The following is an 18,188-nucleotide window of genomic DNA, read 5'->3' as shown; positions in this document are numbered from 1 at the left end:
TTGGGGCCAAAACGAGCTCCTTAATATTCCTGCCTGTGAATTTCCCTTTGTGTGCGGGTGGCAGCTGTCTCTCTGCTTTGGTGTTGCCTCCTTGTTCCATTAATGTGGGAGTTACAAAGGATTCTTCTTTGTTCAGGCACCATCCCTGTCCTTTGCAGGATTCCTGGGAGAAAGATCCTGCCATCCCCAGCCTCTTCCCCTGCCTGCAGGGCCCTGCAGAGCGATAGGTACAGACAGGGGCGTGGGCTGCCCCCAGAGTAACTGTTACCCTCTTTCTCCTGCACAGGAGTCCCCGGCAGTGATTACATCAACGCCAATTACATCGATGGGTATCGGAAGCAGAACGCCTACATTGCCACACAGGGACCTCTGCCAGAAACCCTCAGCGACTTCTGGAGGATGGTGTGGGAACAGAGAACAGCAACTATAGTCATGATGACCAGGCTGGAGGAGAAGTCCAGGGTACAGTGTGTGCTTCCTTTTTTTCCTGGAGCTGTTGAGGGGCAGGAGAGAGAGGTAGGAACACCTTACAGCATAAGGGCATCCAGGGAGAGGCAGTTCCAGGGATGTGGCTCACTGGGGCTGGCAGCTCAGCAACAAGTGCCTTGTAAGTGTGTCCCTGTGGGGCAAAACCTCCTGTCTTTGTCCTGCTCGTTTACCCCTGTTTTACCTGTCTGTCTGTGTGCACACCCGTCCTTTCCCTCCCCACATCATTCACACCAAAGGGGGAAGGGAAAGCTCTGAAATGGGGAGTGTGGACAGTCCCAGAAGCTGAGAAGCTGCAATGGGTAGGTTGTACCAGCACCATCCTGCAGCCTGACAGGACCCTGGCATCTTTGGCAATGCAGGGGAATGGCTGACAGGGTCTCATTGCAATAACAAGACTAATTTGTGCCTTGTCCAATGACAATATGTATAAATGATTGGCTCATACAGCCAGGATTAGATATTCTGATGTAATAAATGCAAAGCTGCCTGCAAACCGTGGGGAAGGTGTGAGGTGGAGAAGGAGCAGGAGCCCTCACTGCGGATGATACTTAAGGTTTTCATGCCAGAGGTTCTTACTTAGCCCCTGAAGCAGGAATTTGTAAGCTGTGACCAAGTGCTCCCATGCCCGGATGCACCCTTTGGGCAAAGCCTGCCCAAGCAGGAGGCAGCTTCTGCCTCTTGTGATCAGTTTGTTCCTAAAAGTAAAATTTTAGTGGTGAGCATTTGTACTTGTAGAATATTTTAGTGTTGCCATGCCAACAGCAGGAGAAGGGGCTTGTGCGCTCAAGCTGTGAAGCACTGGTTATTTTTAGCCCAATAAGCTCATTCTTGAGAAGCAGAAGCTGTCAAGTTTGGGTTTAGTTAAAACTTTTGCCTGCATGCTCTCCCTCCTTTTCAAAGCTTTAGCACTGAAATGCTCACAGGGGTGTCCCAGCCCACGCTGGCTGGGAGGAAGCAGCTGGAACAACCGATCACTGTGGCAAAACAGATCTGCTTTCTCTGCATGTACAAAAACAGGCATTGTTGATGGGTTTCCCTGGCTCTACAAATGCCCTACAGCCTGCAGGGAAAACCAGTGTTCCTTGGAGATGAGCTTCCTCCAGAGAGGCAACCCCAGCTTTGCACTGTGCTTCCCCCTGCACGGCCCTGCCTGTTCTGTCCGATGGCCACTGTCACCCGCCCAGCCCAAACAAAGGGAAATTAATCTGACCCTCCCTGCGGCTCAGGGCTTGGCACATGGGCTAAGCAAGATCAGAAGCTTCTGATCAACCACCCTCTGCAGCTGGATGTTGTATGGGGACTTTTTTGTGCCTTCACATTTCAGTAATGGAGCATATATTTGAAGTACAAGGAAAAGCCCTTCTAGGTTACCAAGGAAATCCATGCCTGGAGTCCTAACTCACTTAACTTCTGGGCTGCTTAGTTATGGCAAAGCACTCCAAGGTGCATGTTTCTTGAAGATAACGGGTTTCCTTTGACCCCACAGGCTCTTGTCTTTGCCCAAGATGCCTGTGCTGCTGAGCTGTGCGTTATCTCCCCCCAGCACGCTCCCTGTCATATCATCCTGCAGTTGCCTCTTGCAGTATTGGTTCTGTCCCAAACACAGTGTTGTGTGGTCAGGCTTCTGGTGACAAGACAGGCACTGTGAATCCCTGTCATGGGCAGGAGGTGACCAGAGCCCTTACAGAATCTGCAGTCAGCCTGCATGGCTGGGCACACTGCCCAGGGGCTCTAGGCTGACCCAACCAGACCTAGACCCCTGCATTTGCTCCCTGGCACTGCCTGCCCATGTCCTGCTGCCTCTTTGGCACATCCCCAGCACTAATGAGAAGTGGGCAGTTTTCTCAGGCACTGCAGGAGGGGCAGAGTGCCAAAGGAGGCAGTGGAGAAGCCTGGCCACTCCTGAATCCAACCAGCCATCCACAACAAGGGCTTCCCTGGATGTATTTGCTGGACCCTGTAGGTGTCTCAGGGCATCCCCTCACAGCAGAGCCCTGGCAGGGAGGTGGAATGTGGACTTCTAGGAGATAATTTTCTCTAGGTTTTTTGGTTGTCTTTTTCAGCATCCTCCAAGACAAGATGGCTTTCGGCCACATTGCTGCTCTGCTTTTCCTCATGCTCCTTTGATGGTGGCTAGACCTCTCTCGGGAGCACACCTTTTTGGGACCAAGGAAGATCCCATCCCAGTCATTGCCCGTTGCTCCAGACTTTCAGCATGAGTCACTGTTTTGCAGTTTGTTCCACTCCAGAGGCTTCAAACCTCATCTGGTGTAACCCCTTGGGTCCCTGCAGCATTGCTGCCTGCCGATGCTCACGCTGCTGTGGGACAGCACTGCTCCAGGCAGTCACATGGCATCACAGCGTTACCCACGGGTGACCTTGCTTGAAAGTCCCCTTGCCCAGGGGCTTTGGTGCAGGCACAGGACTGTCTGTCCAGCTGCAGAGCCTGGGGTGGGTAGCAGGGCCTCATGGCGAGATGCCCAGCGCAGAGCAGGCTCTGCCACCTCTCCAGGCGAGCTCCCCAGGTCACCCTTGGCAGTGCTGTGATAAGCCGACCAGGACCAGCAGCAGCTTGGCAGCCCTGTGGGGGTGACGCTGCTTTAAAGGGCTCCTGAGCTGCAGGGGGAAAAAAAAATCTTTAAAGAGCATCAGCTTTTATGGTCTGCAATTTCAGCTGGCTTGATGGTCCAAATCATCCTCCCTTTTTCATGTTTTCACAAAGTGAGAAGCACATAAAGGATAGAAATGGCTGGATTGTGCAATTTAGCTGCCTTCAAAGCTTTACAATCAGTTTCAGAATCATTTGGTGGCAGTTCAGAAACACACATTGTAGATTAGCTTTCCCGAAGCTGCGAGCGTGGCACGTCCCTGCCGGGCTGTGTTGCATGAGAGAGGTATTAAAGCAGGATTTCTCCTGCCCTGGGCTATCCCCAAGGGCCCAGCAGAGTGAGGTCTCCCTCGCCGTGGCTTGTTCTGTTCCAGCCCAGAGCACCAAGCAGCCATCCCTGGGGTGTGATCTCTGCTGTCCCCAGGCAGGGGTGTAAAGAGGCTGGTACTCGAGGGCTCTGGGGAAGAGGAGCCTGGCAGCCACATAGTGCTCCAGCCCTCTCACTGGCAGCGATGCCATCTGGAGCTTGCAAGTGGGGCCAGGAGCAGAGCACAGCTCTCAAGCTGAAGAGAGGTGCCCGGCTGCTCTTGGGCACAGGGCATTGAAGGGGAGGGACAGGAGCCACTCAGCAAAGCTGCAATGAATGGTTGTTCAGGACATTACTGAGCTCCTTAAGTTAATGAGAAACAAGCACTGCCAGAAGAAAACATCTCTTGTCTGCTTTAGTGCCACAGTGTATCGGCTTCAGCATAAAATTTACAGAGCTTGAAAATGGGGCATAAACATTATGGGTAAATTTGGCAGAAAATGTGACTGACTCTTATCTGGTCATGAATAAATAATTTTCAATTACCAGCCCAGGCACTGCTATTATCCCACACAGGGAACTCCTCTGAAGTTTGTTTTGTGCTCGAGTACACATGGCCCTGCAGCATGTGGGTGGCAGGAGGAGACTGCTCTCCCCGAGGTGTAGGCTCAAGCACAGGGACAGGCTGTGCTGTTCTCCTGAAACATCCTCTGCAAACCACACCAAGGGCAACACACCAAGCAGCTGCCCCAGCGTTTACAGGATGCCACACTGCCCTCCCCTCCATCAGAGAGGGGTCACGTCATCCCCAAGCCAGGCTCAGGCAAGGCAAACTCAGGCCTCGGTGGAGACACAGCCTGCAGCTGCCACCTGCTCGTGAGGATGGGATCAGTTAAGCTGTGAAATAAGGTTTGTGACCTCACAGTTGTTTGTGCTGCAGCCAGTTGGTGTCCAATAACAGGCTGCACTGTGCCAAGTGGGGAAGAGGAATCTTCTGAGATTTTTGCAGGGCCTGCCACGCTGCCACAGGTCCAAGACAGCACAGCAGCTTGAATGGCTGGAGACCTTGGGCAGGAGGCAGCAGAGCTGCTCTGGGTGCACAGGCACCTGCTGTACTTCATTAGGCAGCCTTGCTCCAGGCACTTCTGCCAGGGCAGGACTTACTGAGAGAAGAACCCAGAACAGCAGGGACAGGTGCATCCCTCTGGCTGCAGGTGTGTCTGCATTCCAGAGCCAGAGTGCAGGATGAGGGCTCTGAGCTCTCACAAGCCCCACCCTGCTGAAAGTGCTTTCAATTAAAAGGCAGAACTTCATTGATTTCTAATTAAGCTTATTGTTTCCCTTCCCACACATTCCCCTGTAAACACGTTCTGCTAATAATTAAGTTTACTATTCCTTGACAAGCACAGATGATCTTCCATTCACTCCTCTCTCCTAGGGCGGGAAACCATTTTCGGTGCAGTGCGCACGGGTGGGAATGAAGCCCTCCTCCTGTCAGCCAGGCACTGCGGCTCTGCGGGGTGGGGGAGCCGGGTGTCAGATGAAACAGGGGTGCTCAGGGTGCCAATTAAACAGGGAGCTTGGGGCTGCAGAGAACAAAACCGGAGGAGTAGTTTGCAAACGCTGAGCTGTGAAGAGGAGGAGGAGGAGGTCATCAGCAGGTGAACAGGGAGGGATGTGCAGGGAGATGAAGGGGGCAGAGGGATGGGGCCCTGGGGATGTGTTAGGGCTCTCTGCCAAGTGGGCTGCAGCAGGAGCTGTGACTGGTAGTTCAAAGCACTCTGGCTGCAGAGTTGGAAGGGGGTGATAAGGGTGCTGCAGGGCAGGAGATCTCTAGGGAGCAGCAATGTTTTCGTGATGGGACAGTGCTGCCTGCAGGAAGGGGCTGAAGGAATGGTTTGGCCACAGTCTGTGTCTTCTCACAGAGGGACAGGATATGTCTGCGTCTGAGCTGGCATCTGTGCCTTGTTTGCACAACCCTTTTGAAACACCTGGGAGATGTAGGTTTCCAGGGATGCACCACCTGCCAGCAGGGCAGGTTGGCATCTCTCTGTGATGCTCAGTGCACTTGAGCCTACAGCAGCACAGAGACTGGCAGGGTCAGCCCTGTGGTCTAGCCCAGTGTCCAGGCCCCCTGGGGTGGGCTGTGTCCCACCTTTCACTGGAGTGGTTTGCTGCCCAGAGGCCACACTGGCAGGGGCACCCTGGGGACTACAGGTGCTACAGAAAAAGGTAGTGCCTCTTGTTGTATTGGTGTGTACTGTGCTGGACTTAGAGCTCTGTCCTGCCTCAGCTGTGGGTCAAGGATTCTGAGCTGGGATAGGAGGGAGCTGTGGGGATACAGGCTGCCTCTCACCTCAGCTGCCCTTTGAGCAGAGCCTTGCCCACAGAAACCACTGCTTCCCCTTCCCTTCTGCACCTGCTCTCCTCCCACCAGCCCACAGCTGCCCACCTTCTCTTCATCCAGGCAGAGCTCAGGCAGAGGGGTGGTGCAGGCACAGCCCAAAGACCCTCATCTGCCCAAACAGGAGGCAGAGAAGAAAAATTACAGCAGGCACAAATCACTGCTGGGAATTGCCCCTCACTGTCTTCTTACCTGGTGCTACTGTTGCTGCTCTGTCTGGTGGCCTGGCCTCCTTTGCCACTTCCCACCGGTGGCTCCAGTGGAAAAAAAATCACTCTTTGAATGAATTTTGTGGAAAGGAGCCCAGGGGGTGCTGCCTTTCTGCTGGGGATTGGGACACACTGGGAGAAGGAAATCTGGGTGTTTGGGGGCTCCCTGCACCATGACTCATTTCTGTCTTTACCCTTCAGCCTGCCGTTCCTCACCCCAGTGCCCCAACCAGCAGCAAAGCACTGACCCTTTCTCCTTGCCTCCCTGCAGGTGAAGTGTGACCAGTACTGGCCAAGCCGGGGTACGGAAACCTATGGGATGATCCAGGTGACGCTGCTGGATACAGTCGAGCTGGCGACCTACACTGTCCGCACCTTCGCGCTGTACAAGGTATGGGGCTGGCTGGGCTGTTGCTGCTCCACGTAGTGCAGAGACACTTCCTGATGCTTCAGGTTGCTCCATGGCCCACAGGCAGAGCCGACTGCCTATGCCTGGCTTGGCCAAGTGTGTGGCCACTCCATACATGTGCCGTTTCTCACAACTGCAGTAGGAGACTGGCTTGTGCATCTGACCACCACTGTATTTTGGACAGGATACCTGCTGCTCTTCTGTATGCATTCAGACCCTGTGATAGGCCCCAGAGCAGGGCTGTTCTTGCCTCTGGCCAGTGTACATGTAGCAGCTGTCCTCCCATTAGAGCGACAACATGGGAAGCAGTAAATTATTAGCACTCCTGTCCCTAATAATGCAAATGGAGAGGTTGTTTCTGAGTACAAACCCTTCTCTCCTGCCTGCTGCATTCCTCATTAGCGTTTGTAAATCCCTGGGGGCAATGCCAGCAGCAGCATGTCACGGCAATGCAGACAGGCTTTGCAGTGGGCTGCCTCTGCGGGTGACTGAGTGTGGGCCAGGAGCCTGGCAGTGCTCATGGGGACACACTCACACCCCAAGAAGGCATCTCACCCCCAAGCAGTCACCCAGCCAGTCTTACCACATTGCTGCATAGATCACTCAGCCAATCCCAGACAGGAGCAGGGCAGACTGCAGACCCATCCCAGAGACACCTCTGATGCAGAGGAGTAGGGAGGGAACTGGCTGCTGTAGCCCTTCCATGCCTAGTGCCCATTTTCCCTGAACATGCAGTGAGTATGCAGGTAGTGAACCTGTGCTATGCAGAAAGGAGTCTTTCACCTTCCCTGCAGCCTGCTCCACTCCTGCAGAGCTGCTCTGCTCTCTGTATCAGCTGGCTTTCCACAGAACATCTCTGTGTATAGAAGCCTTTGAAGAAACCTACATTTTGCCTCCAAATTTTCAGTGGTGAAAGCCCAATACATGCATCATCACACAGAGCTTTGTGTGTCCCATCAGTGGGTTCCTGGGACGAGACCGTTCTCATGCAGAACAACTCCTCTTTGTCTTCAACAGAATGGCTCCAGTGAGAAGCGAGAGCTGCGGCAGTTCCAGTTCATGGCTTGGCCCGATCATGGGGTACCAGAATACCCCACCCCAATCCTCGCTTTCCTGCGACGGGTCAAGGCCTGTAACCCACCAGATGCTGGGCCCATGGTTGTGCACTGCAGGTAGGATTGTGAGTTTGCAAAGCTGCACCTGGGCACATGCCTTGTGGCTGCAGGAAAGGTTTCACGGTAGCATAACCTGCACTGGATGCTTGGGTTGGAAACAGAACAGTCCCAGCAGTGGTAATGCAGTGATGACAGTTCTGTTGCTACTGCTGTGTCAGGTTAAACAACACTGCTGCATGGACAGCCTCAGAAAACACATTTTCCTGCAAAACTGCTAGTGCCATTTAAAAATTAAATTATCTGTGCCCAGCATAAGTGGGTAGTACCTTCAGAGGCACATCACTGATAGACGTGCATGTGGTGACCTCTACAAACATTCATACGTGGTATTTACAGAACTCTGTCACAGGGTAGAGAGGCAGCTCTTTAAGCAAAATATCAGTCTGCTAAGGCTCAGCATCTTACCCAACCAAGATTTATTTGTACCAGCCAAGAGGGGACTGTTACTGAACAAACCACTCCATCATTGCCGTTCCAGCATACGCCTTACCAGCAGTGTTTAATGCTCTTCTTTCATGCTCTGTTTCAGATGGGAGTGGGGTATAATTAACACACAAACAAGCTGTATTAAAGCCCTGTTAAGGATCTGACTTGCACCATAAATGAGGAAATGCCTAGCTCCCTATCTCTGCCTGTGTTTAAATATCACAACAGCATATCTTGTTTTCAGGGTGCTCTCGGGGTGGGTGGTTTGGGGTTCTCTACTGCTCGTCCAGCAGTTATGGAGAGGCATTCAGTGTCTGAGAGAAGGGCTCAGCATAGACATGCATGATCTCACCTTTCTGCTTCCCCTCTCAGTCTGGCTGTCCTTGTTTAATGGGTTAGGAAACAGTGACCCTGGTTAGGGGACAAGCAGGCTTGAATTTATGGGCTTCACTGGCACTGGGGCCCAGCCTGCTCTTCAGGTCTTCTGACGTAGCACACACGTGTGCTGTTGCTCTCCTGCCTGTTAAACACATTTCTCCTCTCATGGAGGTGCTGCCAGCCACCACAGGGACCAGCAGAGTGTGACACCATGTCCTTTTTGCTCCAGCAGTGAAAAGGGGCCAGCAGAAGGGAGAACTTACATTCTCCAGTGTCTCTCTCCCTCACTCTTCTCGTCACCTCTTTTTTGGAGCTCCACTCGCTAGAGAGCAGCCTTTACTCCCCTTTTGTGTGCTGTAGGTCTGGGTGATCTCTTAAGCAAAATCAGAGCTTGTGTGACATCTGTAGGAGACCGTGTCACCTCAGGCCACGTGCTCTGTTCCCACAGTGCTGGCGTGGGCCGGACCGGGTGCTTCATCGTCATCGATGCCATGCTGGAGCGGATGAAGCACGAGAAGACCGTGGACATCTATGGCCACGTGACATGCATGCGCTCTCAGCGCAACTACATGGTGCAGACAGAGGACCAGTACATCTTCATCCACGAGGCCTTGCTGGAGGCTGCCACGTGTGGCAATACCGAGGTGCCTGCACGCAACCTCTTCGCTCACATCCAGAAGCTGACCCAGGTGCCAGCAGGCGAGAGCGTTACCTCCATGGAGCTGGAATTCAAGGTTGGTGGCAGAGCCCCGCCGCCCCACTTCTCCAGCCCCCCCCGTCTCTGCCCACAGAACCCCACGGGCCGCTCGTCCAGGGGTTGGGAGAGGAGAGCTATGGATCATTACAGGCGGTTATTCTTTTGTGTGTTTCTGAAGCAGGTAGGCAGTGATTTGAAATACATTTGAATTGTAAAGCTTGTGTCGGCCACGGTCCCCCCTGAATTGGCAGCTTCTGGGGAGGATATAAAAGGCAGATGGATGTGCAGTTCTCAGCAGCACGTTCTGCTCTGGGTTCACTGTGCGGCGGGAGCTGCATCTGAAATCAGATGCAGATCATGTTAGTGATAATTGATGTTACTGTGAACAACTTGTCTGGAAATGGCTCCAATTTAAATATGTGAGACATTTCTAGCCTCATTTCTTCAATGCTGAGATCTGTTATCTTTTAACCACCTCAGCACCAAGGCTCAGTGTCTAGAATTGATGAAATTGGTGAAAAGGCACACTGTTTTTAGGAAGCCAAGCCCACATTTTGCTGCCTGTATCTGTGAATGCCAACTGTAGATATTTATTACAGCCTTGGAGCTGGAAGTGAGCTCTGGTAACCACCCATATTCTCAGATGAGGTGCATTAGTCCAGGGAACTCATGCAGGAGAATATAGCTCATGCGGGGAGGCAGCAGACCATGCAGGCTGTGAAATGAACTGCAGCAGTACAGCTGCACCCTGGGGATTCCCTCCAAGTGACGAAGGAGCAGGAGAGGCAAAATATCGACTTTCTGCGTAAACTGGGAATAGTTTAACAGCTCTGTCCTGTAGTTATCAGAGCTGCTGGTGTCCTGGGCTTGGGACAGTAGAATATGCTGCGTGAGTGTCTCGTGGTGACACCTGCCATGAGAAACTCCCTCAGAGAGCCATGGCAGAATTTTGCTCAACTCAAGCAGGTCTGTTGTAAGAACAACAACATTTTGTTTTCCTTTTATTTCTCCCAGGGTATCTTTAGAACAGTAATGAAATTTGCCTCTCTCTGAACCCTGGCAATGTCCACAGCATGAGAAACCCTGTGGAGCAGGATATAGGAGGACCTCACAATGCTGCATCTCTCCCCAGAGAGCAACCCTGTCCTTCTGCGGGGAGCCTCTGCCAAGGACCAGCTGCCACTCATAGAAGGATGGCTCTGGAGATCCTGGCGGCAGTCTTTTAGGGAAGGAAAACAAGAAAAAGGGGAAAAAAAAAAAAGAGGGACTTCTGTTTGAATGTCTCTGCCAGCAGATCTAAGTAACACATTTACCATGACTCCAGTTTACAGGACTCAAAGAGAACCATAAAATGTCTCACAGTAACCCAAAATAGATCTTCTTTACCTAAAACTGTCACAATTCTCACATTTTCTTGGGTTCTTCTGGGTGAGAAGTAAATAGCAAGACATTGTTGGAAGAGGGAAAGCTTTCCTTCCGTGACGCCACCAGGCGCGTGTCCCTGGCTCAGTGAGCTGCAAAGCTGCAAAGCTTCATGTCCTGCTGCTGTGTGGGTCAGAGAGCTGCTGTGGGTCTCCACTCCACTACGTGAGGCTTTGGGGCTGTGCCATAGGTCAGCACAGGTGGTTCCCCTGCTGTCAGCTACAGCCATGTGCCTAAAGCCAGCAGCAAGGCCAGGCCGTGCCTGGGTGTGCAGTGCCATGGAAGAGGGGCCGACACAGTGCTGAAAACCAGATGGGTGATTACTGTGAAACAGAGCATCCAGGTGCAGCCTCCTCATAACATGGTGACAAAGCCCTTTGTCTGGTCCAGAAGGACCTGGTCCCCAGCAGCTGTCCCTCGGTCAGAGGAGGGAGCGTGGATGTGTGCCCAGAGGAACTCCTGCCTGCCCTGCTGGCAGGGCCCCAGTTTTACCCCCAGCCTGCTGCATCCCCAGCAGGGATCTGACATGTCTCCTCCTCTTTCAGCTGCTGGCCAACTCTAAAGCACATACCTCACGTTTCATCAGTGCCAACCTCCCATGCAACAAATTCAAGAACCGCCTCGTGAACATCATGCCATACGAGCTGACCAGAGTCTGTCTGCAGCCCATCCGGGGTGTCGAGGGCTCTGATTACATCAATGCCAGCTTCATAGATGGGTACAGGTAAGGATCACCTTAGGTGACTGGGCCAGCCTGTCCTGCCTGCTTCAAAACCTGGGCAAGGCTGCCTTTCTCCTCTGACTGTCTAAGGTAGGCTGGGATCACGTTGTTGAATTTTATCACTTTCCATCTTCTCAGACACTCCAGTGTGTACAGCTACAATATGTGAAGACTGATAGTGAGTGAGTGCTGCCAGGCTGGCTTGTGTTGCTGTACACAGATGCCCACATGGCTGGAGTGGCAGGCTGTGTTGGCTCCTGTGGAGGTTTTATGGGATATTCTGGTAGGCATCTCTTGGCATGTGTTTTATATCTGCAGCATCTAACGCAAACCTGCCTCCCCTCAGTAGCTGTAGCAACCAGAGGTAGAACTGTGCTTGCACTGAGTGGCTGATCCAGGCAGCAGCCCAAGGCTCGTTGTTCCATGTCTTGGTTTTGGGGAGAGTCTGTGGATCCTCAGGCAGGGCTGGTGCTGAGCACTGGGGATCCCATCACTGGGTTCCACTCTCCAGAACACCTTTTAGAAAGCACACATTAAGATCTAGTGGGGCAATAATATTAACATTTTCTGTATCTATCTGCTGCATCGCATTCTCAGATGCAAAGTGCCAGGAGAGAAAAGGCAAACAGTCCAGTGGCCACATCCCCTTCCCAGCCAATCCCTAGACAATAACTCATACTAAATCGCAATAATGCACATAGAAGGCTCGTTCCTGTCATCTCTCTGTGCACCATGACAGTAGGGTCACCCAGTGCAGGAGTAGGGGATACAACGATGGATGTGGCACATTTGATCTCTGATCTCCAGCTTGGCTCTGCCCAACTGCCTCTTTTGGGCTGGTGCCCTCCCAGCAGCAAAAGGCACTGCCAAAGGGAACAAATGTGGGTGCATCCAGGCCAGAGACTGTGCCTTGTCCCTGCTCCAGCAGCTGAGCCCAGCCAGGGCTCCCAGGGAGAAGGGCTACATGGAGGCAAGAGTGGATGGGGAGCAACCCAGGGAGCATCCCAAAGCAGCAAAACCACAGCAAGCCAGGCTCCCTCAGGGTGGGACAGAGTAATGGGGAAGGATAAAGGGACTGGAGAAAAGCTGTCACAGAGCAGCCTCTACTCCCTCCTGCCTGTGCGGCTCCGAGCTGTCTGGCACCGGTCATTAACGTGGTCCTGCAGTCTGGGTCTGACAGACAGGCTGCATCCACTCTGTCCTGGCTCCAGAGCTGGTGGAGAGCAATGCTGGCTTTGCCCCTTGGTGATGCTACGGAGGGAGGTGGAGAACTGCGAGCACGGCAGGTGGTACCATTTCATGTGCTACCTACCCCATCCCAGAAGAGCTCTGTTATCTCTTCCTGTCCTTTCCTTTGAACTAGCAATCTTCTAGGTATTATCTACAGAAATCAGTTGGCCCAAGGTCCTGCAGATATCACTGATGCTGCATCTTTATCAGCTCTTTCGTTCTGCAACCCTGCTCCCTGTTTTTTGTGATGTCTTACGCATCCTCCTTGAAGCAGCCCCTGTCTGCATCCTGCTGCCTTGCAGCACGTTCATTAATTTTAGCACCATTAAAAATAGCACCAGCAGAGGGATGAAGGTAGAACAGAGGGATGAAGGCAGGTCGGAGGATGCCGGCCCCAGTCCCACGGGCTCCAGCGCCCCGCAGTGGTGGAGCCAGCCCGGGCTCTGCCGTGCCAGGCTGGGAGCTCGGTGAGCCAAGGAACCGGCACGACAGGGCTGTACAGAGCACCGAGGGAGCTTTCTTCAGGATGGAGTCCTATCTGGGGCAGGTCATATGGAAAGTTCGGAGAGATGCTCTGGTTTGCAGTAGAAAACCAAGAACAAATTCTGAAGCTTCAAAAAAGCAGGCAAAACAGTATTGGTGGTTTCCACACTGCCCTCGTTATTACCTGGTGTGCGTGATCTGGGTGACCCGATTCAGTTGCTCTGTGTCTTCCCATACAATGGGAGGGATGGGGGGTGCTGCAGAGAGTAAAAGTGCAGGAATGCAGGGGTGCTGCTGGGATCATCCCCAAGCACAGCCTCTCCTTCCAGCCCAGGTGGGTGCTGGCAGCCTGCTCATGTGGGCCTGGGTGCTAAGAGGGCTCTCAGTGCAGCAGCAGAGCTGGGAACAAGCAGCAGCAAGAGGCTGGGCTGGAGACACCATCACCCCAGCAAGGACTAAGAGCCTTTCTGGATCCTTCACCTTGTGATGCTCACTGCATCTGTGGAAAGCACTTAGAAGATCCTTGCTGGGCAGGCTCATTTCTCCCCCAACGCCCATGTCTGGTCCTAGAGACCTGCCTCCTGCAGCTGGATTGTCAGCCCTGCTCCCAGCTGCACAGGGACCCTGCCCTCAGCACTTCTGGCCCACCAGCCCCCAGGAGCAGCTGGTCTGTGCACCCGGATCTGCTCTGAGCACCATTATGTTTGTGTTCTGCAGGCAGCAGAAGGCCTACATTGCCACGCAGGGACCGCTGGCTGAGACCACGGAGGATTTCTGGCGGATGCTCTGGGAGCACAACTCCACCATCGTGGTGATGTTGACAAAGCTGCGTGAGATGGGCCGGGTACGAATCCTCCTGGGGAGACAAGGGGGCTGTGGGGCTGCTGTCTGTGGGCATGACCTCTTGGCTCACCCCAGTCTGTTTCCAGCACCAGCCACTCTGGGCCAGCCTCCTGCTGGCATGTGCAGTGGCTCACCCTGTGGCCCCACAACCACATTTGCCTGCAGAGGGGAGGAGGGAGGAGCAGCAGCTTGTCAGTGCTAATGTCTTGCCCTACTCCTCATCCACAGGAGAAGTGCCATCAGTACTGGCCCGCAGAGCGCTCTGCCCGGTACCAGTACTTCGTGGTGGACCCCATGGCAGAGTACAACATGCCACAGTACATCCTCCGGGAGTTCAAGGTGACGGATGCCAGGGTAAGTGCATCTGCAGGCTCCCCTGCCTCCCATGCCTCTGCCCTGCCCAGGCCAGCCAAGGGAGCGTGCAGCAGCTCCTGCAGGAACGGGAAAGTTAAGTGCTGCCTTGCACTGCAGGCAGAAAGGGCTGCTGCCTACCACCTGCTGCTCCTCTCACCACAGTTTGTGCCTTGACAGCTGTGGCAGCCCTGATGAGCAGCTCAGGGTCCCTGTTAGCACCAGATCCTGACTTGCCTGTACTGCCCACTTGGGCAAGCATTTAACACAGATCCCCCTGCACTTGAAGTCTTTGTGTGCGGAGACCGGGTGCAGGATACCTGTGTGACAGTAAACATGGTCCTGGGATGGAGTTGGGCCCCAGACAGGACCAGGACACTGACCAAATGGACCCTGCAGGGGCCAAAGCCTTGCTCAGCTTAGCTGCCCTGAGGTGAGAATGAGAGGATGGAGGCAGCCCCCAGAGATGCAGCAAAAGATCTGCCTGGGCTTATCTGTGGCCTGTGCACCCTCTCACCTGGCCTGGGGGTCAGGGAAAACAGGTCACCAGTGCTGAGGGGAGCAAGATCAGCCCCTCACCCGTGGTTCACCTCTAACACCCCTCTCCCTGCAGGACGGCCAGTCACGGACCATCCGCCAGTTCCAGTTCACAGACTGGCCTGAGCAGGGAGTGCCAAAGACGGGAGAGGGCTTCATCGACTTCATTGGGCAGGTGCACAAGACCAAGGAGCAGTTTGGGCAGGATGGGCCCATCACAGTGCACTGCAGGTAAGTGGGGCCTGTGGCCTCTCCCCACCGAGCAGGTCCCTGTGCTCCATGAGCGGCTTGCACCACTCCTGGGAGCTCTGCAGAGCCTTCCTGGGGCTGGCAGGACTTCTAATGGCACCTCTTGCTCCCCGTGCAGCGCTGGGGTTGGGCGCACAGGCGTGTTCATCACGCTCAGCATCGTGCTGGAGAGGATGCGCTACGAGGGGGTGGTGGACATGTTCCAGATGGTGAAGACCTTGCGGACGCAGCGGCCAGCCATGGTGCAGACAGAGGTGAGCATCCCCTCCTCTGCAGGGCAGTGGAGATCTGTGGGAGAAGGGAGGGGTGCTGATGTCTTTGGATGTTGAACCCTGCTGTGTGCTGTCCTTGTGTCCCCACTTCTCACATTTCCCTCCTTGCTGCCTTGCAGGACCAGTACCAGCTGTGCTACAGAGCCGCGCTGGAGTATCTTGGCAGCTTCGACCACTATGCAACGTAACTAGTGCTTTCCTCCAGTCGTGGTGGGGATGTCTAGGAGTGGAGACGGGTTCCTCTGAGCCAGAGCCGCCCATTCCTCAGTCCTTCTGTACAGGTGGAGGTACTGCCCAGGCAGCAGACCTCCACGCCAACCAGTTTTGACCACGGCATTTAGGAACTTAGCCCCAGCGCCAAATGAGGGAATCCGACTCCAAAAGCATTTCCAGTCTCTGGCTGAATTTCTGCTCATGTGCATCTCTCACCCTCTCTCACGCCGACTGCATTTCACAGCGAGGCTTTAGGTGGGTGGAATGGGATCTTTTTTTTAAACATGTAAAATAGTTACTAGTGGTTTTTATAATCTCCTCTCTCTTTATTTTTTATTTTTTGCAAGTCTTAATGTTTTGCCCAGACAGAACTGGACCCGCCAAACCTTTGGGAGTTGGGTTGGTTTTTTTTTTCCATTTCTTTTTGCTTTTACATTTTTTACTTCCCTGTGTTTATTTCAGCCCAGTCACTGCTGGTTCTGCCCATTTTAGTGCAGCTTCCTTGGTAATTTGCAGCAGCTGGCTTGTGGTTCCTGCCCAGCTCCATTCCCCATAGGCTGCTTTTTAATCCTCTGTAGAATATGAAATTTCATGGAACTGGACCTAAGCTACCAATTATTTTTTTAGTCTCCTCCCCCCCATTATTTCCTTAGTAGGTTTGGGTTTGGGAGGGCATGTGGGGGCGCCGGAGAAGCGGTCCCCGTTGTCAGCTGGAAACCGTTCAGTCCTATTACAATACGTGTTCAACCAATCCAGTGACCGTGTGTATTGGCAGATCCTGATATGACGTGAGTTGTCGTCGCCTTGTTTGTGAGAGACCCGAAATCCCGGGCTCCAGGCATTGGAACCTCTTTTTGTGTGTCTTGCTGGGAAGGGGGCAGGAGAAGAGAGAGGGTCCAACACTTCCCTGGGGAGGGGATGGAAAGAGCAAGACATGGCCCTTTGTGTTAATCCCACTGTTCTGTGCGTGCAAGCACCATCCTGTCACCTCTCACCAGTGGAGTGCATCAGAGCATTTACACAGGCAAAGAGCACAAGCCCAGGCGACCCAGAGCGGAGCTGGGCCGGCTCTCTTTGGAAGCAGGGTACTGCAAGGAAGGGGAGGGGAGTACACATGGCTTCAGAGGTTGGGTGTATCTATAATTTCTGCTATCCTGCAAATGTTAAGAGTCACTAGAATATTGTACTTTCCGCTACTTCAGGACGTTCTAATGAACCAATGTGGCAAGACTACTGGACTTAATTTAATGGTACTATATATTAATACTCCTTATTATATCACGCTTGCACTAAAGATGGGGAGTGAGCAGCCCTCTTTCGAGTGCATTGAGTTATGAATAAAGGTGGTGGAAGGGTATCTAATTGTATTATCACATGTATTCCGAATGTTAAGAATCCAAGCTACGTTGAAATCAGCAATCCAGGGTTGGTAATGTTGGAGGACACATTCATTTTTACCTTGTGGATGCATAGTGCTGTAGGGGTCACTGTTGTATACAGTCTGTTTTCTATTTGTTAATAAAAAAAAAAATCTACAGCATCATTGCATAATTCTTGATGTTAATAAATTTGAATAATTGGGTTTCATACAAGCTGGCTTTCCTGTCTGTTTCTTCAGCAGTAAGCAGAGGCCGTAGAGTTTTTTGGCAATGGGCATGCTCCTCAGCCTGGGGCAGGGAAGTCATTTCCCGCAGGCACATCCCAGCCACAAGTGCCCCACACTTTCTGCAAAGACCCTGTGCCTGAGGGAGCTTGGAAATCCTCCGTGACAACTCCCTTTATGCATGCATATGTTCACCTCCTGCCCATTTGCACCTGTATTGGGGTGCACTGACCAGCACCCGGCTGGACTTGCTTGTGGGTTTGCAGGATGGACAGTTCGTGGGGCCCTGACCCACATGGTTCTGCCCCTTGCATGGCCTTTTCCTTGCTGTTTGCACCAAAGATGGTGCTGTAAGACAGTGTTTGGCCCCTTCCCTTTGGAGTCTCAGACAGAGACCATATTTGCACTGACTAGTGGAGCTGGGTAGCTACTGCTGGCTTTTTTTTTTCCTTTCCATGGTGAAAATTTTCCATTCCTTAGTCATTCCAGGTAGCCCCCAAAGCAGCCTCAGATAAGCAGCTTTGTAAAGGGCACAGTTTGGCAGGTGGGATAGCAGCTAAATGGCAGCTAGTCAGAGGTGAATTCCTGGGCACTGAGGTGCTTTTCTGCTCTTTTGTATTTTCAGATTTTTATTCATTACACTGATAGCTGTAGCAAGAGCTGTGTAGGCAGTGCCTAGGCTTGGCTTGCCTCCTAGTGATGCTAACTCATAGGATCATGGAGTGGTCTGGGTTAGAAGGGACCTTTAAAGATCACTACTCTGAATATAATGTTGCCCAAGCATCAGCCCTTTGAGATTTTGTTACTTTAAATTTTGTTTTTCAAGGGCAAAATAGTCATTAAGTATGGAAAAGAAGCAGCTGTACCACTGAACAAATCTGAGCAGACTCTGCACAGTAGCTTGGCAACTCCTTCCCCCACAGTCCTGGCATTTCTTGTCCTAAGCAGCGTTGCCATTTTCATTTGTAACATTTCCTAGTTGAGTGACTTCTTTTTTTTTTTCTTTTTTTTTTTTTTTTTTCCTTTTTTGCTTGTTCTGACCTGGTTCATTTCTGAGAGCAAGAATAATTCTGATCCTTCCAATTAAAAGCTCATTGTCACCCTTTTGCCAGTTATAATAAGCAGTCTCAGTCCACAGTAACAATTACAGGTTATCGAGCTC

General features: G+C 52.6%; 1 protein-coding gene across 19 annotated transcripts in view; it reads left to right on the top strand.

Annotated features, from left to right (window-relative positions):
• Positions 1-17,015, top strand: part of PTPRF (protein tyrosine phosphatase receptor type F) — a 375,667-nt gene extending 358,652 nt beyond the window's left edge. For all 19 annotated transcript variants that reach the window (XM_064665453.1, XM_064665471.1, XM_064665465.1 and 16 more), the window contains 10 exons: positions 287-462; positions 6,289-6,408; positions 7,444-7,598; positions 8,854-9,139; positions 11,070-11,248; positions 13,676-13,802; positions 14,030-14,155; positions 14,766-14,920; positions 15,057-15,192; positions 15,330-17,015. In XM_064665453.1, coding sequence (XP_064521523.1) covers positions 287-462; positions 6,289-6,408; positions 7,444-7,598; positions 8,854-9,139; positions 11,070-11,248; positions 13,676-13,802; positions 14,030-14,155; positions 14,766-14,920; positions 15,057-15,192; positions 15,330-15,398 — 1,529 coding nt within the window. In that variant the 3' untranslated portion in view covers positions 15,399-17,015. The remainder of the gene's footprint in view (positions 1-286; positions 463-6,288; positions 6,409-7,443; positions 7,599-8,853; positions 9,140-11,069; positions 11,249-13,675; positions 13,803-14,029; positions 14,156-14,765; positions 14,921-15,056; positions 15,193-15,329) is intronic.
• Positions 17,016-18,188: the final 1,173 nt, after the last annotated feature.

This window comes from Pseudopipra pipra, chromosome 9 (genome assembly GCF_036250125.1).
Source record: "Pseudopipra pipra isolate bDixPip1 chromosome 9, bDixPip1.hap1, whole genome shotgun sequence".
In the NCBI taxonomy this organism is placed as follows: domain Eukaryota; kingdom Metazoa; phylum Chordata; class Aves; order Passeriformes; family Pipridae; genus Pseudopipra; species Pseudopipra pipra.
This window is presented reverse-complemented; position numbering and strand designations above follow the sequence as displayed.